The following is a 25,226-nucleotide window of genomic DNA, read 5'->3' on the forward strand; positions in this document are numbered from 1 at the left end:
CCAGAAAGATGTTCACTTTCTATCGGGTCAGATTAAACACATATTAACATCATTATACCTTAAAGCCCGTTTTAAGAAAAAAATAATCACACAATAGTGCCAAGAGCGGCTCCAATGCGAAGTTTGCATTAATATATGAGAACAGAGATACCAAAAAGAAGGAGGGAATTGTATCACAATCAGGGAGTAGCGGATATTCTGCCGCCGCCCACTACATGTAAAGCTCACATCTTTGTGATCACTTCAAATATGGTAAATTTGAAGTAAATTGTCATTCTAATTCCAAAATTTGTTGGATGGCCCCTGGTTTTTTATTCTTGCTACAGAAGAAACAGAATGGTTTGCAGTTTCCTTAAGGAAGTTAAAGCAAATTAAGACAGTTAAGTTTAGAGATGCACGTCACCTTTAAAAAGTCATTTTTGGGGGAAATCGATACCACTAGTAGTAGTTTTATTATTGACTTCTCGAGATACCGAGTTTCTGTCGAGTTCTGCCCGTCAGGGAGGCCGGTAATTGGTTCCGAACTCGAGTCGCCTGAGGATGGCCACACCTGCTGCTAGCTGCACCTGGTGGACCGAGTACCGGACAGACTCAGTACCAGCTTGGCCGTAGAGGGCAGAGTTTTAAATGACCCGGAAGTACAAGTGGTGGCACATGTGGAGAGAAGAGGCATTAGTGTTCGCTAGATTCACCTCTTTATAACGACAAAATGGGTCGAATGAACGTGACGATGTTGAGATATTTGTCAAAGGAAGATTTCAGAGTCCTTACGGCGGTAAGTAAACTGAAAATCGGTGAAGCTGAGATACATGAGATGGGAGAGAGAGTGTTCGTAGTTTGGCTTCAGCAATGCTCAGTGCACTGTTAAGCTGTTCACTGTTCGTGAGTGACAGATTGCACAATCCAATGATACCATTTCTCTCTCCTATAGTTGACAAAGGATAGACAAAATAATTGTTTAGCCAGAAACCCAACTTGACTTTTCTACTGAAACCACAGGGAGTTGCAAATGTGGTATAACCAGAAAATTTCTTGGTTTATCTACACCACTGGTGCGTGGAATTGCCGTGTAGTATATACATAGAGAGAAGGGCCCCTCCCGGGACTAGGGGCCCCTTCTCTCTATGTATACTACACGGCAACTCCACGCACCTGTGATCTACACCACAGCGCTCCCCGCGGCTCGTAATGATAGAATTACAGTCGAGATGTAGTGTGGGACCTTTTCTCGGTACGCCATGGAGCTAGAAAAGAACCTACGCTTCCTCCGAAGCCTATACGTCGTGTGTCTTAAGTTTTGGAACGCTATTCTTCCCCAAAGAATACACCAATTATTGGTATACAATACATATGTAGAGCTGTGCATGGATACATCCATGAGCTGTAGTACTAATGTTAGTTACTGCACTATACTTTGTTTCACATCGTGCTTGATGTCATAACATGCATGCATTGAGGACATGACTTCACTCTTTCAAAGGTTCTTTAGAATCATACTTTACTTAGCGGTTGCAGCTCCTACAGTATAAGGAATGTCAGATGCTCATTGAAACCTCTAGAGCTGTCTGGACCAGGAGATCAACTGCATGTAACTCGAGTGGAATCCAAAGGGTAGTGATAAGGGAAAGTTATACTTAGCATGAAGGCAGAAGCGACTACAACCATGCAATATATCTACATCACTCATAAGTAGGATGACCGGTTCGAAGGTCGTCCTATTCCTTAACAATGGGGTTGACGTGAAAACTCTGTAAGTGAATATTCAAAATCAAAGGCATAAAGTGGGGCACGGGTAATGAGAACTTGTACATATTCACATTAAGTATGCTACAGTTGTGCAAATTTATGTGTATGAACAAGACAGTGGCTAAAAAATCTTGAAAGTTCCAAACTCACAATGTCAACAAATGTCAGAGGAGACGCCATCTTGGAGGTAGTCCATTCTGGCACGAACGGTTGCGACTGGAGATTGCGTTCACAGAAATAGTTGCATTTCACGCTGAACGCTGTGAAGACTGTTAAGTAAAGGTTGGTGCTAAAATTTTTCCCGAAACGCAGTTTTTCATTGGCAAAAATGCTGACGAAATTTGCACTTCAAACATGAATGACTTTTGGCATCGTTTTCCGAGAGGGGAAGGGATGGCCATGCAGGCAAATTGTACCTTAGACATTTTTTCTACTGGTTCTGGGCTCTGAATAGGCTCAGCTATGCAGTGCAAATTAGCGCCCATGGTTTTCCCAAAGCAGGAAGTAAAGTTAGCAATAGTGCCGTACTTGATCAACACGTTTTTTTACCGGTGAACACCTGTCACTGACCAGAAACAACGGCTTGTATCCATGATACTGGAAACACAAAGGTCAGCATGAGGACAATCTTCCATTTTCTTTCACTGGACTTATCAACCTATACAATATTCTCAGGGAAATACAAATGTAATTTGGCAACTGTAAATGCACCTTTCACTGAACTCATTATCGTATAGTTAGTCATCTATCAGCCATTTTAACCATATTGGGTCCGATTTTTGGTCACACTGTCTCATTACCCCACATTACAATGTTCTCAGGGAAAGAATTTGGAAACTTCGCCTTTCCAACCATGGTGGTAAAAGGGTTCACGGACCAAAAAGGGTTGTAGGAATCTAGGTGAACTGATGTTTGACTGTGTCACATCCTATTTTTTCTATGCCTGAGTCTGTGATGCACAAAGCTAGAATTGTATTATGGTAGTACACACCTTGAAATTGAAAAACTTAAACTTTTGCTCAAACTTTCCATAAGGAAACTTTAAACTGATCCCTTTTGAAATCATCAAGAATGAAATTCAGGGGTCACCATCCTTGTTTTAACTCTATGGGGTAAGATAAAATTTTTGATTTTTACAAAAATAAACTGATGAAAACTTTTATTATTCCATAAGCAGCAACATAAGTCCCACAAGTGGTAGATCAGAAAAGAATTGTGAAAAATTTTGAGAGTCCGAATATCTGTCCCCAAGGGGCATTCTACATTAATATTGAACAACGCTTGACAAAGGAGGATGTACATGTAGCTGAGCTCAATGATCATTTGGTTTGACAAGTAAAACAGAAGTTGTAACAGAATTTGTCAGTTCATTGACTGAAGTATCTCAGCCCTGTCTTGAATGGTTTCAACCTGAAGGCAGGGCAAAGAAACCAGTCAAGCTCAAAAGTTCAGCCCTGTCCATCATCAGTTATCAATGCAAACTGAGTGTGATTTTGATTTTCCCTTTGTTACAGCTTGAAATGGGTATGAAGAACCATGAGATAGTGCCGGCTCCCCTCATAGCAAGTATAGCCAACTTGAAACATGGCGGATGTCACAAAGTGCTCAGGGAGCTCGTCAAAAATAAACTCATTGTGTATGAAAGTGGAAGACGTAAGTATCAATGCATCGCATACTCTGGTTACATGGTAAGGAATTTTAAGTCAGTGTTGGAACTGTCCAAGTTCATGGCTAATAATCGTTTTTGTTTTCTGTGCTTGATAGAATAATGTCATCAGACTTTGTCGTGTATTAGTAACGTAAGTGAAGTGAATGCCTTCAAAATGGTTACTTGCGGGTTTTTTTCATATTTTGCGGCTATCCAATACTAGTTCATTTGTTTTTTTGAATTTTTACTTTCTGTTTGGAGCATCTACTTGTCTTTGTCATTGATCTTTTTGGAAAGAGCACTCAGATTTAAAAATTGACAGACATGCATCTATTTTTTGATTAGTCTTCCAAAATCACATCTATACACAGAGTGTACTCAGAGTGTACTTAGAGTTCTTTCTCTTTAGTGGAACAAACTAGCATTTCCCTGATCTATTTGTTGTACAGATCAGTAGCTCATCATTTTAAAACTTTGTTTTGTTTTTCCCTTGATCACTCATTCATGTGCCCCTTGACCCCTGTAGACCCTGGCTATAGGCTGACCTATCCCGGCTATGACTACCTGGCTCTGAAAGCCTTAGCGACAAGAGGAGCCCTTGCATCAGTCGGCAACCAGATTGGCATTGGCAAAGAGTCAGACATTTACATCGTTGCCAATGATGATGATGAGCAGCTTGTCATGAAGCTTCACAGGTGAGTATGTCACATGTGCCATGAACTTGTGCATGGTTCAAGTGTTTGAAATCAGGAAGATGAAGACGGGTTTTGACCGAGATGTGTGTTCCCTAGACACCTGTGCCTTTCTCAGTGCTACATACACGAAACCAGTTTTAAGATTCCTACGATAGATTTTTAGCTTCCATTTTATCATGTGTATATGACAATGGGAGCTTTATCTGATAGGTGGAAAAATCTAGTGTATGTCTGTATGTCTGGCTGTCCATCCATTACTCAAAAACAGGTATGTTTATTGCTATAATATTTAATGTGGAGGTGCATCATTGGGTGAAGAGCTGCTGTTGTTTGATGAAAATGCAACACCCCAAAATATGCAAATGAGGTTGAAAAAATGTGCAAACAGTGAAAAAAGCTAGAACTCGGAAACTTCTGGTCAGATTTGACTGATACCACTGTATCTTTGACAACAGTGGTCTTGCTCTTCTCATTTCTTCATCAACAATCCCCAGAAATCAGAGATAATGCTACATGATGCCTGTTTATTCCATATGATTTGTCGTCAAAACAAATGTATTCTACTGTTTAAATGAAACAAGGCAGACACTGTACATCATATTGTCAAGGTGCCTGGGCATTTTTTCTCTTCAACATCTGATAAATACTAAACCATTGAATTGCAGGCCGTGTTTCAATGCAATACTTATCTGTAGATTATGTTCTTTTTCAACGGACCATGTTGCTAGCTTTTAATTTTTAATAATCTGCAGACCATGTGATTTTTCAATGGAACTATAGTGTAATCGCCAATATTTCAATGGTACATGTATTCTATTTTTATTTCTTCTGAATGTAAAAAGAAATTGTTGTTTTGAGTGAAATATGATTATTTTTTTGTTCGTGGAGAATGTGTTCAAGGGGTTGTGACAGACATTACATCTTTTAAGATGCTGTGTATTTGATGAGGAATTGGATCACCAGAGTGTTGCTATTGCAACACCAGACTTTAGTACGCCCCCATTGTTTTCTGTAGGATGGGTGAAACCATCTTTGGGGATGTAGGGGTGACAGGATAAAACCTGACATCTACATTGTACAATGAAGTGAAATTTAATAAGGATTTCAATGACTGATTACTCTTCCCTCAGCAGTACAGAGTGAATGGTTTCTAGTGTGAAACAAAAGCAACCTAGAATAAAATAAAAAAAGGGAATTTTTGTCAACTTTGTCCTTTTAATAAATTTTCTGTTACCTTCTTCTGCTGTTTCCAAATTTGTGATGAAAGAGTATTTATCGATTGTTAGAGAAAGTTGCACCCCAGTGGTGACATAAAAAAACACCATTAGCAGATAAAACGTGGTTGATATGAGAAGATTTGTCCGTGTGACCGATAAAGCCAAACACTTGAAATATCTGTAGGATCTGACTGTCAACAGTGTTTCAGGAGTTACTGAATATGTATACGCTGACAATACTCTCTTATTATTTGTTGACATGACATTTGACAGTCGGTTGGTTTTTCTCATTGACTTGGTCTGTGCCCTGCAATTTGCCAAAAAATAGAGAATAAATAATAGCTGAAACATTTTAATTTAATTTAAATTCGTGTTTGTATTCAGCCAACTACAATTTTCATCACCTCAAAAAAATATTTTAAAAATAGTTTCATGGCAAGAGGTCACGTCAGTAATCCAAACCAATAAATAACAAAATTAATTAGTTCGTGACTAGAATTCATAGTAATTACCATAATTGTTTGCTCTTGTGTTGACTTTCAAAATGTTCAAATATTTCAGAATAATTTTTAACACCTGCAATTTTGGGAAAATTTGTTTTTTGGGAAGGTAGTTTTAAGTCAATCATTGCAGCTCTTAACCAGTACAAGTTTTGTCAGAGCGTAGGGACTTTATTGATGACAGAGGCAATGTTTTCCACGACTCCAAGTTATGATTTATAACATTTTATAGCTTTGAAAAACTGTAATATGTGAGAGAGAAAAATGACAAGATGGTTCCATTGACTGTTTCCCTTTTCACCACTTGCAAAACATGGAGCGTGACGTGTAAGTGAAAACCACAAGATGACACTGTTTGCCCAGCATCTGGTTACCGGATGTGCCAGTACTCTGTCAATTTTGGGAGTAGTTGACTGCCTGTACCATTAAACACTCAATGTTTGGCCACAATGTATAATATCCCTTTCTGTCAATATAGCACACACATTGGTGTGGGAGTTGCTGATTTTTGCAGAATTTCTCATAACACATATACGGATTTTAAATGATACACAGCCAGAAATGTATTTACAGAACCCATAGTTAATAAGATACATTTTACCCCAGAAGCTATTTTTTAGGTTTTAGGAACTCTTACATAAAAGTTTACACCCGTGACTGAAATTTATGGTTGCTCCTGAAAACAGAGATGCTGTAAACATGATCTGTACAGATTAAAGCTACAATAACACACCAAGCGAGTGAAAATACATATGATTTTTGCTCAATACTGACTTTGGGGAAGTGAGATTGGCTGGGAAGAAAAGGGTTTTTAAGGGAGTGAAGTCAGAGATTTGCTGTAATAGTCAAGTAAACCCGATACAAAGTTTGATGTGAATGAAAGATATTTATAAACCTTGTATGAATGGGTGTTTGATTGTTTGCCAAGATTTGATACAGCCAGCTAAAAATACTGATTTTTGTTAAAAAATTCAAAAGACTTACATGGAGATACATGTATAGGAAACTATAAGTAAACAGATTAACCCCTTGAGTGCCAAAGTCAGTTTTTGTCACCTTTATATAATATCCCCAAGACAATTTTTTTCATGATTGTTCACAAAATTTTGATCAAAAACTGAATTCAATTGAGAAGTGACGTTCATTTGGTCCAAAATTATCAAAAGAATTACAGTAAAATTCATAAAAAATTGCAAAATGTTGCACTGGTGGCAAAATTACAGCACTCAAAGGATTAACATATATAAGCAACATTATTCATCAACAGTATCTCAACTTAAGTTATAATTCTAATATTTTCTTCAAACAAAATCCAATCAATTTATGTACAACCTGTTCGAGTTATTCAAAATAAACATTGCATTTTAAAAGTACAGAGTCTGAAGGCTTTTCCACTTTCCGTATTTTGCATGATTTATAACAGAAATTTAATCTATTAGCAAACAAAACATATTTCCATTCCCCATTAGCAGCACAGACTTTTAGTCCACAGTTCAGCAAACTTTAAAATGATTTATTATTTCAGGCTGGGAAGAACATCATTCCGCAAAATTAAGGAAAAAAGAGATTACCACAAACACCGGAGAAATGCTTCCTGGTTGTACTTGTCCCGACTTGCTGCTATGAAGGAGTTTGCATTCATGAAGGTAAGAGCTTTGTTTCTCGGTTTTTGGCATTCAGCATACAGAGCGTTATCATTAACCTCTATCCACAAGGCTTTCCAATTTGTATTTTAGATTTGCATTTGACACAAACTGTATCATGAGCCTCGCATGTACCTCTGATGTACATGTAAAAACACTCAGATTTTGCCTCATAGGAAACTTGAAACTGCTTTTATTCATCAAATCTAACCGAAAAAAAGTCAGGCAGTTATTGTAGTGTGTTCCGTGTGGTGGAGAACTATACTGTTTCAAATTTACTAATATTAGACATAGTTCAAACCTGCGCGGTACATGTAATGATAATGACTGTTCAAAAAATTGGAGTATTGTCATTTTATCATAAAAACTAAGATTAAAACAAATATTCAGCTTATAATAGTTTCTGTCAGATCAAAAAATTTGCACATGAATTTTTTATTGAACGGAGGAGATCCCTAGAGAAAAATTCCAGATATCATGTTCAATTTTCTTTTATGGCAAGAAATCATGCGTGTCCTGGTATTAAACACACATTGTGGAATTCCTTGACCTTAACCCATGGCATATATCAGTCATACCATAATAATTCTATTGTTAGAAGTCAACTGTATTTTAACGGCGAGGATAAACTTTGCCATGTCCACGTCCAACTTGTACTCAGCACTTATTAATCAATTCTGAACTTGGATGAAGTGCTTGAAATTGAAAATACCTGATCATAAGGCCATGTAGTGGCGATTTTAAAATTTGGCATTATGGTGATACATACATAGGCAGTAACATCAACTTGGAATCTAGCAATACTGTCATGTACCCTGTCCGCCAAATCATTTTTCCTCAAACAGCATGGTGACTCCAACAAAATATTCGTGTCCCTCAGCTTGTTCACTGTACACATTTTCTGAAAAAGACAAGACCATTTTACAAACCTGTAAACTCTATCACTGACTGATTGATTGCAGGCTCTGCATGACCGTGGCTTTCCTGTCCCTAAACCAGTGGACTTCAACAGACATGTTGTAATCATGGAGTTAGTTGATGGCTACCCATTGTAAGTACCATGTGCATTACGATAGATGTTGTTATCATTGAGTTAGTCGATGGCTACCCATTGTAAGTACTATGTAAATTAAGGTAAAACGCGCCTCAGGGACAGATGTATAGACTCTAAATTTTTACAGTTCTTTTCTGATTTACCACCTATCGGGGCTGATTTTAAAGCTGTCAGAGTAGGAAACATTTTCACTATCTTAATTTTCCCCATAGAGTTAACACGGGGATGGCAGCCATTTTGAATTTCAAACATCGGTAAACATTTGGTATTTCTTTCTCTAGTACCAAACTTTGCTCAGTTGTCCCCTATTTGTATTCTCGATTTTGTAGGAGTATAGTTGGAAGTTTCAATTAAAAATGTTTGAGCAAAACTTGAAGCCTTTCTCTTTTGAGGCGCATGCTCCTTTAATTAAAGAACCAGGGTTGTTATGCAAGTTGAGTGTGTGAAAGTAACTCTAAAGCAAAATGTGACAACGTTAGGAGAAGGGAAACTCCTGCCAAAGTGGAATGCATGTACATATGTACTAAAAATTTTCAAAGTGAGTTATGCTAGGAGTTTAACAATTTTATAGAGATACAGTGGACACTAGAGCGGCTGTTGTCATTTTTCAGTTGCACTAGTGCCCACTCCATATAATTTTTTTAATTCTTCTGTTGGCTGTAATTTTTTCACAGCTCCACCAATGTTTCATCATGAGACAAATTGCAGATGAATGTTCCCAAAAGTAAAATTTATCCTTGTTGACTTGCAGTAGCCATCTGTACATGTGTCCAGTACGGAAAAAAAAACCAGCGGCGAATTTTCATTCAAATGTATAATTTGCATATCTTTTGTTATGGAAATGTATTCTTTGTATGGTTATCAACATATGAATAGAATGCCGGCCCCTCGAAATTCCCAGTCAGAGAACACTAGCCATACTCCTGTACAGATTTCTGTGAGTTAAGTAGCAAATTAATTAGATGTATACATAATAACATTAACGTTTTAGGATGAAAGAGTTAGACAGGAAAGCAGAAAAGCAGTCGTGAAAAATAAGCAAAATTTTGAGGTTTTTTCATCCTCTCTGTTTATCCCAACATCACAGCTGTCAAGTTCACGACCTTGAAGACCCTGCTCAAGTTTACAGCGACTGCATGGATCTTATCGTGAAACTGGCCAGCTACGGCTTGATACACAGCGATTTCAACGAGTTCAACATCATGCTTGACAGTGAAGACAAGGTCACGCTCATAGACTTCCCGCAGATGGTGTCAACGTCGCATGCAAATGCAGAATGGTGAGATTGGTAGATGGTTCACAGTCATGATGATTAATTGCTTCATTTCAGATGGGTTTTATTGTATGTTGAACCTGTATCATACTCATCAAGTACATTCCATTGTAGTGATAAGTATGGTGGAGAGGTCTGATGTATTATCCGCAAATTGAACATTGTTCTCTTCTGACATGCACACATCAAGTTGGGTACATGTACCTTTAGAGACCCAGTCAGTTCAGTGTTTTACCAAACCTTTCACCAAGCTGTAGCTAACTTCACTTTTGCAAGAACCTGGGTCAGGTCAAATTACCAGGAATCCAAAATTGAACCAGCATCCAAATTGATAGCTACACATCCAAACTTGCATCCCTTGTATGAGATCATTTTTGCAACTTAAGAATTCAAAAATAATGATGTTGTATGTTCTATATATTCACCATGAAAGTTTCATGCGAAATGTCTCTAGGTCTTTCTGCTTCGAACAGAAACTGCACAGCTGACTGAGACTGATCCAGGTGTTTTCAGTTGTAATGCAAGAGAGTCATAAGTAATTTATTCATTATTTTGTAAAAAAAATTTTGCAGGTATTTTAATCGTGATGTCCAGTGTGTAAGAGATTTCTTCTCCAGGAGATTTGGATACGAAAGTGAACTTTATCCAAAATTCAGTGATGTTGTGTAAGTTAATGTTATTTCTATTCATGCTTTGTACCTACCCAGTGTGTTCGACACCATGAACATCGGGAGATAACTGTTCACGAGTATGGATGCATTTAAGATATATCTGTGTAGAAATCGCTTTGTGATATTTAGATGACTTTGAACATTTCAAAAATTGACGTCTTGGAACATACATCTTGCATGCAGTAACATATCTTTAAGCCCTCCAGCAACTACTTGGGACTTTAACCCTTTCACCCCTGTTCCCTGTATACAGGTCCAACTTTACCATAGAAAACAATGGATTTGGGACAAACCATGGTGGTGAAAGGGTTAATATTCTTTTAAAGTAGTATGCACCACAAAAGTGACAGACTTAAACTTTTGTTCAAACTTTCCTCAATGAAACCTTCAACCATTCTCTTATCAAATCAAGAATAAAAATCATGCGTCACAGTGCGAGACATGGTATGAGAGAAACAAATTACTTTAACATTTCCTGATATTTGCAATTCAAATTAGCTGCCATCCCAGTGTTAACTGTATATGGGGGAAAAAAATTTCAATTTTCAAAAAACTATGATGATGAAATTTCTTACTCCAAGAGCTGTAACCATTTGAACCTGGCTCGGACAAAAATGTCCGCATGATGTCGTAGGGTACCAGGGGGTCAGGGTGCAAAGGGTTAAAATGAGCCCCCGACAAGTGATAGATCGGAAAAGCATTGTAAAATTTGAGAGTCCACGTATCTGTCCCGAGGCGCATTGGAACTTAAGTGTCTGTGTAGGCAACTGGATGTCATTGTACTGGTTTTTAATTCATGTCGATTATGTACATTCTAATCTGTAGTAAAACTGACAATTTGGATGTTGCCGTGGCAGCCAGTGGATTTACAAAAGATCAGCAAGAGGAGCTAGAACAGGTAGATCTTATAGATTAATCTATTCTCTTTCATTTGTAAATTTCACATGTTTTACAAGTAAGGACATAATCCATTGTGAAAGTTGTCACAAGTGATAACCTAGAGAATCAACTTAAAGATATCAATTGACCATTTAAAGTTTGAAAAAGTCTGCATCCTGTGTTTTGAGAAGACTTTATCATTTGAGTTGAGGAAGTGTAGTTGTCTTTTAATATGTGCTGCAGGACAAGAAATTGACATTGTGAAAAGCTTTGAATTGACTTAGCTGAATCAGCTATGCATAAAACTTGCCATCGTACTGGAGGACACTACCAGTGGCTGTCTTGAAGTTGTGAATGTTTCATGGATAATACAGCAACTCACCAACTGGATTTCTCAGTTGCATCCGTAAAGTCGCATAGATTTTAATACTCAGTTTCCAATTGTAGAACCTGACCTCTACTAAAAAAGCTGAATTCTTCACTTCAAGGGAATCGTCATCCACAATTAACATACTGATTTTGGTCTAAAGTGTGCCCAGTTTTTGCAAACGTGCGTGTCGAACTATCTGGCACAAGTTCTGTTTGATCTGATATGTCATCTGTTCATCATAATCTTGAATATAGATGTTTATTTCTGAAGTATCAAAATTATACAAGCTATGGGGGGTAGCTGTTGTGAACCAAATATTTGTTGAAATGTCATGGGCTCAGATGAGACTTTCAGCAAATGGAAACTCAGTGAAAAAAATTATAGTTATATGCACTCTCATACCTTTTATGATAAGTTGTTTGTGAAGATTTGACAATATCCAATATATCCACAGCAGTCAGTATGTCACTGTGATTCTTATAATTATGAATTCAGAGAAGGTTTCGTAGTTTGAGTTCCAGGATTACTTTTATCGTCATCATTGCAGTAAAGAAAGGCAGCCTATGTGATTGTACAGGTTTTCAGCTTTTACCCCCATGCCTTGTACATTTGTATGTAGAGGTCAGAAGTCGAAATGGGTATGTGCAATTTCAATGAAATGGATAAAAGTGTTAGGAAACTGGAACTGAGGAAAACACTGTTTTTTGTGTTCTCAATGTTTAGGGAATAGCAGAAGAAAGGATTGATAGGAAAACAGAGACGGAAGGAGACAGCACTGATGAAGAGGAGGAAGAGGATAATGATGATGATGATGATAGTGATGATGGTAATGATGAGGATGAAACACAACGAGAAGAAAACAGAGGTGCTTCACTTGAAAGTGGCTTTACAAGTTTAGGAATTGTAAAATCTGCTGAGTCAGCTGAAAGGACAGAGATCAGTGCTGGTGGAGAAGCAATGGGCACTGAAGTTACGGCATTATCTGATTCATCTGATGTTGAACTCAGAACTTCTTCAACAGACTTGGCAGGGCAGGATGAGGGGAGATTACAGAGGGACACCGACGATGACAAGGGGGAAGAAGACAAAAAGAGGAAGGAGGGAGACTCAAATGATGGGGAAGAAGAGGAGGGTGGGGAGGACATGGAAGATCTCAGTGTACAGAATTCACAGCACAGGCCGTTCAGGGATGAAGCGTCGAAACCAAGAACACGGAGTAGTCCCAGCATGAGTAGCACCACATCAGAGGCGACAATTCGACCGGACGTGATCAAGAACAAAGTGAAAAGGAACTTGCTGAAGAAACAGAAAGATCAGAGACGAAGGAGAGTAGCCAAAGGAGAGGCCAGCGTCACCACCAGGAAGCGGAGAGATCATGCGGATACTATCAAGCACAGCTGGTCTGGAGACTGGTTCTAGAAATAGAAATGCCGCCATCATTACTGGAGTTTTTGACAGCGTGTAATCCTATCGGGGATTCAAGACGTATCCAACTGGATGAAAGGATTTCGCTGACTCAAAGTTGTCAGATCATCATCAAGTGGCCTTCGACATCCAAGTTCTACTTTGCAGTATTTGTTTAAGAGAGGAACTAAACAATACAATAATGAAAAAATGTTGCTGTGCTTTATACGAAAGCAGTTTAATAATTGACCCTTTCTTATGAAGAAAATACACAACACTATGTATCATCCTGGTTTGAAATAAATAATATTTTATTAATCTTAAACGAAACACGTGATCTTTGATTGTTGTACAAAAATTTTTGCATGTCATGGTTGTTGTGTTTTCTATACAAACATTTTATGTAAATACATATCATACTAATTATTATTTGTCCTCTTTACTTGTACAAACACATAAATTGAATACTGTCAGCTACACAAAGCAAGGCCCACAAGAGAAACTATACAGTGAATGGTGTCTGCCAAATTCATGGCAAAACAGCGGTAACCCACAAGTAACAAATCTTTAATTGGTATGACGCACAAAGACACTGATACTCCCTGTGTGTTAAAGTAGTTTCACTGATTTTCAGCAGACACAGGAGTTCTAAACCACAGAGGGCCACCTGCATACATAGGTGCAAATGTGTGTCCGCCTTCCTGTGTTTCTATTCACTGAAATCCACAGGGACTCAACGAATGGTTTTATCAAAATGTGTAATTACTGTTTGTCCACTGTGTGACAATGAAATGAATTTTCAGAAGAGGAAATTACCTTTCATTTTGTGTTCAAAGGTCAAATTTTGTAACATTTTGTGTGTGCACTTGGCATCACAATTTATCTGACTCTATATGTGTAACCTTGACCTCATTATCATGCACACCATATGATACCAAACTGGGACCATGATACAACACAGTAGAGTTGAGTTTTTGAGTCTCAGTGATTCATCATATGAGTGCAGATGAGCAGGGGTCAATGTGTTGTACATTTGCTCAACTTGCAGTAGTTTCTGCAGCATTGAGCCTTTGAACTCTGACCCATGACCTATGACATAGGAATTGTAAGAAGTTCCCATCTGATCATTAAGGTAGTATGCGCCTCGAAAGTGAAATATTTAAATTTTTTCTCAAACTTTCCTGAATGCAACTTGTAACAATTCTCTTACCAAATCAACAACAAAAATCAGGGGTCACCGTGCAAAGTTTGGAACTAGCGAAACAAATTACCCAACATTTTGCGACATTGAAATTCAAAATGGTCGTCATTCCTGTGTTAACTCTATGGGGGGAAAATGAAATTTTGGATTTCCGAAAAACTAAGACGGTGAAAGTTTTTCTTTTTCCAAGATCTTTAAAATGAGCCCCCACAAGTTGTTAATCAGACAAAAAATTCTACAAATTTGAGCGTCCGACTATCTGTCCCCGAGGCGCGTTCTACCTTGAAAGACACGTTGCCTCCATGATTGATTACGTTGAGTGGCAGCTCAGAAGGTTAGTACACTACAACAACGCAAACCAAACCTAAAGAAATCCTAGACCGAGTCGTTAAGATTCCACTGATATAGGTAGACTAATAAATCTTACCTAATTTGTACTAATTTAAAACCCAGTGAATCAATCCCAGGGATTTAGTCTAAATGATGAGAGGATTAAAACGATGTGACAGGTTTTGTCTTCTGTCAGAGTCAAGCTAATTGACAAAGACTTAATCAACAGCAAGCTAATAATTAGTAACCCAATTACTCCACGCTGAGAAATTGACATGGCAGTTTGAATGCCCCACGAAATCGATCACATCTAAATCGACCACGAACAACGTACAACATATCTGATTGATCTCATTAATTACACAATGGTAGCTATTTTAGCTCAACTGAATTTTACAACTAGCACCTTGGGAAATATATACATCATAAAACATCTATATTGCATAGACTAAATTGTATACATGCATCTTATATCTTCTTATTTTGACTGACATGTTTACAAAATATTAATTTATTCCATCTCTCTGTCTTCCATAAAGTAAAATTTCATAAATTACATAAATATCTACAACAAACAATATGAAATATTTTAGACTTGCTTGGGTTTTAACAATATTGACTATTCACGCGTTTCCAAATGGTGCAACAAAACTTTTTCAGAATGTATGTGTTGACCATAAGCTTCCTTTTTCACATTATTGTATAACTCTATAGATTCATCAATCACGTTTTGACACGCTGTATTTCCGCGATATTGTTCGTGAACACTGAACGGTGCACCCAGCAGCTGACCGGACACGCTGTGACCCAACCCACGCAGCCACCACGACGGTCAGACAGCTTCCATCTCCATCCCTGTTCAGTAGCAAGGAAATCGAGGACGGAGTGGATTTTGATACCAGCTTAAAGAAAAAAAGATCCCACTTTGTCTCGACATACAGATGTTACTTTTTTTCCCATCCCACTCCTAGCGTATTAGCAGTCATCAAACTGCACCATATGGTTTTATTGTTGGGTTCATTCTGCTTTCAATTGGTCTGACATATTCATACAGAGGTGATGCACACCCACGCCTGTGGATAATCCACTTCAGCTTCTCAAAATCTCGTATTGACGTGTAATCCCCATCGACCCCGTATGAAGGGATAATCTTCCCTCCCTGACTAATAAATTTCCAGATCAGAACGGTGCACATTTCTTATCTGAAATCCAGCAACCATATTTTCATACCGCGTCTTTTATCTGAAAGTGCTCAGCGGTGGGAGTGGTGTATTTATCATTTGCTTAAACCCGGACTTTCAGCATAAGCCAGAATGATTAATTACATGTAATGGTTGAATATTTCAATATCCACACCCAAATCCCCGCAGACACGGGATTTCTGACGGGGACAGTTCCTATCTCTGTTTGCTCTCCACACTTTCTCTGTTGAACAGAATTGTTTCTCCTGGTTTAAATTGTAAAACATATTTCACTTGTGCGAGGTTTCTATAGATATCTCAAAAATCTGTACTTCTTGCGCCGTCGCTGACGTATCCTGACTCGTCACTTTGGTCTTTTACCATAGTTCCCCGCGTCGCTTCATAAGCTTCATTGAAGTTCATAGAATTCGCATTCCAAACGGCACGACAGTACATCACTCGCATAATCTTGCGGGACATTCTGTTGGCCGGAAGGAGCGCATAACGACGGACACAGCACATCTTCCATACTAGTGTGAATATTTCGAAAACCAACAAATGTTGCATTGTCTCGAGTCATGAAATTGCGCATGGTTCCTTTAATCCATGGTGACAGAGGTTTATCTCTCTCTCTCTCTCTCTCTCTCTCTCTCTCTCTCTCTCTCACACACACACACACACACACACACACACAAACGGGAACATCATTGTTTTATTGAACTTCTGCGTCTGTTTTTGCAGAAGAAAGTGTAGATCCAGTGTGCGCCTAAAGGAATCAAGTAGCAGCCTATGTGACGTCGAGCTCCCCGACGTAAGGTCGAGTTTGTTCTGTAGCGAAATAGTCTTCAAAGTGGCGAGGGGAAGCTTTAATAAATAGAGATAGCGATTCTCTCTCTCTCACTTATGCTGGAGATTTTTCATTTTTTATCATCAAAATATATTCCTTATTGTCTTTGGGAATAGTATCTCACGACTACACCAGCTTATAGTAAGTCCAGTAACCTAAATTAAACAGAACAAATGCACAAGGGAACGCTACCCGACACACGTTGTCCACCTTCTTGCCCGTGTCGTAGATCGCCTCCGGTTTGCGACTGCAGTTTCCGCGGATCCAAATCCTTCCTTCTTCGGCGGCAGAGCCAGAGATAGACGATATAGCTTCAGGATTGCCCCCGTTGCTGATGACGCCTTCGCCGTTGGCTTCTGACCGAGACGCCGGGACTGAGCGACTTTGGTCGACGATTGACATACTTACACAGCATTCGCCCGTGTATTTTTCAGCCTAACATGAAAAGGAAAGTCATAAAGAAAGATCTTGTAAGCATCTTGTACTTCAGTGTTTTCATCTCGCTTCGAACAAGAACTGAGAGTTTTACACTGCTAAATAAATCTGGATCCTCTCGAAGTTTTGCATTAAAAACACGATTGATTTGGGATAATTGGGTGATGAAGTAGTGTTGATTCAATCTGTAAATGTAACCTCATCCACTTTTCTTTTTAAGTTACTTGTTTTTATGAGTAATTTGTAAGTTTTCAAAATTCAGCTATAGGACACCGAACACTTTAATGAATTTGAAAAATATGAAGATCCAATTATCCCAAATTAGTTCAAATCGCGTTAATTAGTATGCGGGGCAAAGTGGGCACCTTAATCTCAATATCATCAGCAGCATCCGGTGTTGTCGTCATTGCTATTGTCATTATAGTTGTTGATGCCGGTATTTTGTACCTAATCAAATTGACAAATGAACAGTAACGAACAAAACTCGATGACATCATGTCAACAATAAAAGGGATAGGAGAAAACTAGATCGAAATAAAACGAAGTCGCAGAAAACGCCATCTGGTATAGCCTTCAAATGCTACGTTCATCGTGGTAAAGGGACAGTAGACGCGAGAGCCGCTTCTACTGTATGTGGTCTCGGTTGGTTTGACAGTTTCTTGTGAAGTGGCATTCTTGTAGAGTACTGCACGTGATACATTTGTATCTTCAACATGTTCATCAACAATAAAGATGCTACCCGATCATAAGACATATTTGGAATTCCCGAAGACAAATTGTCGGAGAAATCTCCAATATTTACACAGAAGCGTCATTTTTTTAATTTGTTTATTTATTTATTTATTTATTTATTTATTTATTTATTTATTTATTTTGTACCTTTTCGACTTTCGACGGAGATCTGTGTCGCCAAAGGCGTAGCTTGTTTGTTGATAGATAGTGTACAATGGCATATTCGATGAGAGAGCCGACAACAAAGATGAGGCACATAGCAAACCACACATCAATGGCCTGTTAGTAGAAACATAAAAATAAGCTACCTCACACGGCCAATTAATGGAAGCCCGGGCTATGACGTATGCAAAGTAATACTGATTGCGTAACCTAATGACATCATGCGAAAATAATCATTTCGTTAAAATTGTACTATTCACAGTATTACAGCATTGAAGAGGCTCACAGCCATGTCTCTTAACGCTATGTATGAAAAACGTTAACAGTGATATATTACACGTCGATTGGCGTCGGCTTCTGAAGAAAAAATTGTCTAGAGGTCATCTTGGGTTAGCAATAGAGGGGACTGAGGGGAGGCACCTTGCATCTGCAACACCGTAAATAATTACCCCATAGATAATAACGCATAACTTAATGATGTAATAACACGATTATTGTACTAAGTGTCATTGCATGTTTAGGTCAAGTGACAGTACATATCGGGTTAAAATTTACATATTGGGTGATTATGAAATATCACAGTAATACAGTAATTAATATGGTGTCAGATTTTGATAAAAAAAATGGAGTTTTAATAGATGATGCACATCACACTGTCTCTACAAAGATGACTACAGTTTTTACTTTGACCGCCACCCACCTTGATGTAGGAGACATGTGGTAGGTCCTCCCGCACGCCGTTCAGCGTCGTTATCATGGTGAGCACGCTGGTTATGCCGAGCGCCACCCGTGCCGGTGAGGCCTTGATGTCGATCCAGAAGGAGACCCAGGATAGGATGATGAGTAGAATGCTGGGGATGTAAGTCTGCAGTAGGTAGTAACCAAGCTCACGGTCGAGTCTGAATGTGATGCCGATACACGTGAACCAGCCTGAAAGAGTGTACAATACGGGCATTATTGGGAAGCCGTTTTATCTGGATTTCAGGTGTTTTGTGATAAATTGTGTGTTAACATCTTCCAAATACTCAGTACGAGAACATATTATACTTTAGAGCATGCAACTTTCCATATGTGTATATACTCTACCAATATTTTTTCGTCCATGAGATTATTCAATGTTTGTACGCACTGGGGAGTGAGTAGGGGTTTCAAACAACTTGAGGTCCATCCTGCCCACACTGTATTTTTGCGCTTGTTATCGTGCGTTTACTGCAATTCTTAAACCTGGATGTTTTGACCATGGACAATTAGACGACAATCATGCAATCAGAACCCGCAGCACAAACAACTAGCATGAATTAAGCTTCAAGACTACATAAAAATGAATCTAAAGCTAGAATTGGTTCGGGAACTACATGTATGTGTACACAGAATTTTTGCCAGAATTTCCATTTCTCATCAGTGTGTGGCTGTGGTTAAAGTAGAACGCGCCTCCAAGATAGTCGGACTCTCAAATTTCTACGATTCTTTTCTGATCTACGACTTGGGGGGCTCATTTTAAAGCTCTTGAGGAAAAAAAACTTTAACCATCTTGGTTTTTCGTAAATCCAAATTTAATTTTCCCCCATAGAGTTAACACAGGATTGGCGACCATTTTGAATTTCAAATATCGCAGAACGTTGGTTAATTTGTTTCGCTAGTTCCAAACTTTGCACGGTGACCCATGATATTTCTTGTCAATTTTGTAACAGAATGGTTAAAAGTGTCATTCAGGAAAGTTTGAGCCAAAGTTTAAGTCTTTCACTTTCGAGGCGCGCAGATTTCGCATTCTTACCGGTGCTCAGCTGTTTTGTACAGTTTTCGATCGTCGTGTCTCGTAGACTGTACTGGGGTAGCTTCAGATGTGCCTTGTTGAATTCGGCAGGTTCGTTTTCAACCCATTGGAACACCAAGTCCTTTATCGTGTACTGAACTGCAATGAAACAATATGGAAATGGAAATATATTAGGACGACTTCATTATGAGGCGATAATTAAGCTTATTGTTTGCGTTTTGAAAAAGATACGTATGGCACAGAAGACATTACAATGGAACCTAGTTGTAATTTATTTTCTGTAAATATAAAAGACTCAATGCAAGGAAAAGGTGACGATTGATTCTGATTGCTTTAACATTTACTACCTTACAATCACCTAAAATACTTTCAGTGATTTTGAAAAAAGAAAGGTATCAGGACACACGTACATGTTGTACGAAGTATTGTTAACACGTACAAGTTAGGTCAGAAAATAAGTTTCACGCTGTTAGACGTGTTTGACTCCACATCGTTACGATTTTCAGACACTACTGGTTACCTGATTATTATTGCTGCTCGAAAGCAGGAGATTTTAATTCCCAGATATTAAAACCTTACATTTTTATAGAGGCCACATAAAATATACCCTGAAACCCAACATACAATTACTCCCTGCAATGTTGATGTATTTTGCTGCATGTAGTTCGTGGACCGTACTGACACATTTGTATTTATTTGAATTCAATATCTTTTATTCGCTCATGACGTCACTTGTTACTGCCATACCCTGGTGCAATTTCTGTCGCACTTTGGCCCTGTGAGTGCGTAAGAGCAAAATGAATTCCTTTTTTTCTAAATGAAAAAATATCGATATGATGAGCCATTGCGCAGTCGCGGTACGGGATTGGGAGCACTTACAGCTCTCGACCTCCAACCCACACTTTTGTTGGTCCATCGGGAACTTGTGAAAATCCATATCACAGTGCAGCGTCAGGCTTATTCTATTCAGATTAAATGGAAAAAAAACAAAATTAATGAAAAAGTTTGCTGATTATTCACTATACTTCTTTTCATCACAGTAGAAAAATACCCAAATACGTCACACGTTGTATCCATGGTGATAATCTTTCGCAATATGTGTACCATATTTCGATAACGCACGTACACCAGACACAAACTGTACCAACACTGGCTTCATTTTTCTGATATCAAATTTCACAGTGTGGCTAAAATGCCAACATATGGTAAACTGCCTAGAAAAAAAAGGTATGGCCTACTTAAGGTAGAATGCATACTTTGTGTTTTATAACATGATTTCTTGAGATAAGGTAGGTAAGTTTGGAACATTTTTGTTGTATTTTAGTGTTCTGAGACCATAGGAAGTGTGGCGAAAGTTGGCGAAACTTGAACCTCTTACAGTAGGGAGGCCAAAATGAAGTTGAAAATGTTGCGACAATTTACGTCACGCACGCACGCTGCGGGCTTTGGATGTATTAGTTGAAATAGGCGGGCATGTCTGTGCCAAATCACCGCCTGGGAAAAGTTCTGTTAGATGTAATCCTCCGCACTTACAACATTGCTTAAATATAATCCTTTTGACGATTCATTCGCAAAAATAATGATTTTATCGCGAACGCAATTAATACTGTGGTGTCTGCGGGACAGTGACATATGATGCAACTAGATGCGGCCAATTCACCTAGGCTAGTATCTCAAATAAAGCCACCACCTTTACTTTCACATATACAAACTGAACTGCTCCCCGCCCACACACACGGGGAAAAGTCAGCAGCTATAGCCTACTGTAATCCCTTGAAAAACCCAAGAGCTACTCACAAAGGATGAAGGATTCGTCCTATCGCAAATCATTGTCTACGCTTTTCTTCCATGACAAATTTGAAAGTCAACATTTCAATCTGAACTGCTCTAACTTCTTCAACTGAGTTGAGGAGGGGGGCAATTTTGTCGTTAAAATGTAAAAAAATACATGAAACGATGTTTATGTGATAAAATCCGTCATTTTGAGGAGGGTCCAATCCAAAATGAATGAACTGTCGATCGAAAATTTCTGTCATAATTTTTGGCGGGAAAGGGTGTCGTTCAGATTTAACAACGAGAGAGAGAGAGATCACCTGACACTGTACCAAACGGATCCATTTGGAGTGATCTGCACGACCTTGTTATCCGTCGTCACGTCGTGAGAAACAGCCTTTCTTTCGTTGCCGAACATTAGGTCGGGAACCCATATTTTGTCGACCAGGAAGCTGCTTGGCGGCAGCTCACGGGATTCGTCGTAAGTGAGTCGTGGGTCATCCCAAGCTTGCCTGAGGTAGATGGTGAAGCTGTAACTCTGATGGGTAAGATGAATTGTAATGAGCATCGTCATGTTGTAAACTGGCTAAAAATTACTAAACTGGCTCAAAAATTACCATTGAAATAATGGACGGTCGAGCGTTATACTCGTGTCAGGAACATCAGCTACGTAGCATGTATGAATACAACGACGGCGTCACGACACCAACAACCAGGGTGCTCAGACTGAGCAAAATCGATAACTGATTGATACTATACCTACATAATTTTTGGTGCATTTCGCTTACTTTTTTCTGTTTATGAAATACACCTTTTGGTTTTACAGGCTCCAAAAATCATATCGAATTGCTAGGGCTGCATTCACAAATACTTTTAGGAGGGGGGCTGGAGTCATTCAAGGATTCGAGGAGATTTTAAAGTTTTGTGGGTAGTAGAAGGAGATTTGAATGGTTTGCACTTGCAGTATAGGGTATAAAAAATATTTTGGTTCCCTATGCTTGCACATCTTCAGAGTCCACAGTTTGGTAGGTAAAAACATTAAAACAATAAAAACATGGTTATATCATCCAATTTATCTTATGTTAATAATAAATAAACAAATTCTGACATAATTTTATAGAATTTCATGACTTTTATATTGAAAAATTTAAAATAGTAACCATGGCATTGATTGTCATAGGAACGACAAAAAGTATAGACCTTGTAACAGAAGCTGCAACTGTTGATATATTCCACACGGAGGCTTTTGTTTTGTGCATAAACCAGCTACACCCAAAAGCATGTATTGAAATATCAAATATACACCTCCAATATCAAAACAAACTATATATTGTAATTTTAACAACGAATTACTGTCTAGGCTAGTGCTGACTGTATATAATTGACGAGCCAAATACTTGCTTTTGCAAGTAAACCGAGAAACTGTTGACACACATAAATATACAAAATGTCAACAAAAATTGCCGCTACTTTCCATTCCACATGTCATCACTGAAAATAAAGATATTGTGCAGGCTGTGTTGGGTCGACAAGCCCATGAGCATTTCAGCAGGGTTTGTGGGTAAAATGTTCTCAAAGAGTATATACTTATCCATAGAGAGTATCCGAGATCTGAATGATCAGTTAGGAATAAAACTTGATTTTTTTCTCAACATTTTTATTCTGTGTATCAACATCATTTTCTTGTACATCATTTTTCTAAACATGTTTAAATGCTTAAAAGCTTGTGAAACACAGCCTGAGTATGAATATGCATTAGTGTTATTGCAATACCGACATTTCAATTTATGGCCTGGCTGAGAAGTGCAGTTACCACCGATATAAGTATACAGAACACATGTGCTGGCTGTGTTGATAAGCTGAATACTGAATATTGGATGTAAAACAAGAGATTGGAGTCCGTTGATACGAAGAGCAAACATACTGGATAAAATATATCAAAATGTTATATAATGTTATGGCATTTGAATATTTTTTATCATATATAGGGAGTGTTTGAAATGTTTTCAGCGTATCGAGGGGGATCTAAAACGAATTAAATTTCAATCGTGATTCCTACACCCCCCACCAGATATTTGTAAATGCAGTCTTGGCGATCAATATGTAAACACAGCCCTGTACATGTGTAATGTTCTAATATTATTAATGACAACTGAATTTTAGTCTGGACTTGACTTTGGTGTTGACTATACCATTGCAGATGGCACACAATACGAAGTGTTTACTTCTAATCTAAACTCACTTCACAGAGAACAAGAGGAAAAGTTATAATGAAAAATTTTATCACAATTTACTGTTTTCATAGAAATGAAAATATTCTTCGCCTACCATATCAGACTCGGCAATATCATCAAAACTCGCCATGTACAGCTGCACAGTATCAACGCAGGGTTCGTCACCTAGGTAACAGACATAAAAAACTGAAAGTCAGATAGCCTGCCAGACACTTATCTCCCGTCACAATTGTTCTTGTCATCGATCGTCTACCAATCATATCAACCTTTTAAAAGTATCGTTTCATTGAATTCTATGTTGACTTGTCTAGCCCATCCATCAACAACTAAGATATATGTCCGCATGCATAAAATAGATGTATAAGAAAACCTACATGCGTGTATAACTGGATAACTATATTCTCGACCAACTTGCCTACCCGTCTGGCTTGGTCGGTAGGTGGGTGTCTGGTTATGTGTGCCTACCTGTCTGCAAACAAACAAACATACATACACACACACCCACACACACACCCACATACATACATACATACATACATACATACATACATACATACATACATACATACATACATACATACATACATACATACATACATACATACATACATACATACGCTTACAGTTGCTAGATAGAGAAATGTATCTCAACGCTGTACATTAGAGTATTTTGGATTTTGATCAAAATTCTTGTACAAGCTTACGTGTACCATAATGATCTAAATATGAAATCTGACACCCCAAATTTTGCATTTTTCAGTTCATTGTCACAAAACAATATCAGCGTCATGTTTTCTAGAGGTCGGACTCCGATATAAATGAATGTATGTCATGTCATGCATTGTGTTAGCATTCATTCCGTAATATAAGTGATACAGTTTAGTTGAGAGGAGCTTACTTCCATAGTTTGGACGTATCCTTTTATCATAGCCGTCTAACAGGTCAGCGAAGAGCTGGATTGTATCCTCCTCCAATTCACTGTTTAAAATTGGAAGAAGAAATGTACACGTGAGCCATGTGCGTGAATCGGCACCAGTTACCCATCACAACATGCTGTGTCAATTTGTCGGCTGTTTCCATGGTTACTACACATCGGTTCCAAATTTGCCAAGTTCACAAGGACAGGGGCTCCTGGTTACCATGGCTACCCGATCTAGCTATTGAAGAGTGTGACATTGTTGTTAATTGTGACGTATTACTATATGTTAGGTCTCCGTTTGATGTCATTGCGACAGAGCCAAATGGTCGGTCAGAATAAAATAAAAATGTGTTTCCCTTAACGTGGCTTTTGCAAATAGGGTATGTAGGTCGGGGATTTATTATTGTAACTTGGGAGAATTTATATTAAATTTTTGTTTATTTTGCCAAAAAATGAAAAAATATGGTCGCTGGTAGATCGATGTCATTCAGAGGACATCAATGGGTCAAATTTTCTTTCTGCAGGAGGAAATTAGACT

General features: G+C 38.3%; 2 protein-coding genes across 3 annotated transcripts in view; one reads left to right on the top strand and one right to left on the bottom strand.

The window, feature by feature from the left end:
- The first annotated feature begins 639 nt into the window (after window positions 1–639).
- Window positions 640–13,427, top strand: LOC139121318 (uncharacterized). Its single transcript, XM_070686108.1, has 9 exons — window positions 640–775; window positions 3,261–3,399; window positions 3,921–4,089; window positions 7,332–7,452; window positions 8,412–8,500; window positions 9,591–9,782; window positions 10,349–10,441; window positions 11,273–11,345; window positions 12,420–13,427. The coding sequence occupies exons 1-9, from the start codon at window positions 710–712 to the stop codon at window positions 13,113–13,115; spliced, it is 1,638 nt and encodes a 545-aa protein (XP_070542209.1). The 5' UTR covers window positions 640–709; the 3' UTR covers window positions 13,116–13,427.
- Window positions 13,305–25,226, bottom strand: part of LOC139121319 (glycine receptor subunit alpha-3-like) — a 28,131-nt gene continuing 16,209 nt past the window's right edge. The window contains exons 2-9 of one of the 2 annotated variants that reach the window (XM_070686109.1): window positions 24,668–24,747; window positions 23,864–23,934; window positions 21,856–22,073; window positions 20,642–20,724; window positions 19,763–19,900; window positions 18,689–18,918; window positions 17,974–18,105; window positions 13,305–17,094 (exon numbers count right to left, since the gene is read on the bottom strand). In XM_070686109.1, the coding sequence (XP_070542210.1) occupies window positions 16,786–17,094; window positions 17,974–18,105; window positions 18,689–18,918; window positions 19,763–19,900; window positions 20,642–20,724; window positions 21,856–22,073; window positions 23,864–23,934; window positions 24,668–24,747 (1,261 nt within the window). In that variant the 3' untranslated portion in view covers window positions 13,305–16,785. The remainder of the gene's footprint in view (window positions 17,095–17,973; window positions 18,106–18,688; window positions 18,919–19,762; window positions 19,901–20,641; window positions 20,725–21,855; window positions 22,074–23,863; window positions 23,935–24,667; window positions 24,748–25,226) is intronic. The other variant, XM_070686110.1, reaches the window with a different exon arrangement.

Source organism: Ptychodera flava, chromosome 21 (assembly GCF_041260155.1).
Source record: "Ptychodera flava strain L36383 chromosome 21, AS_Pfla_20210202, whole genome shotgun sequence".
Lineage (NCBI taxonomy): Eukaryota > Metazoa > Hemichordata > Enteropneusta > Ptychoderidae > Ptychodera > Ptychodera flava.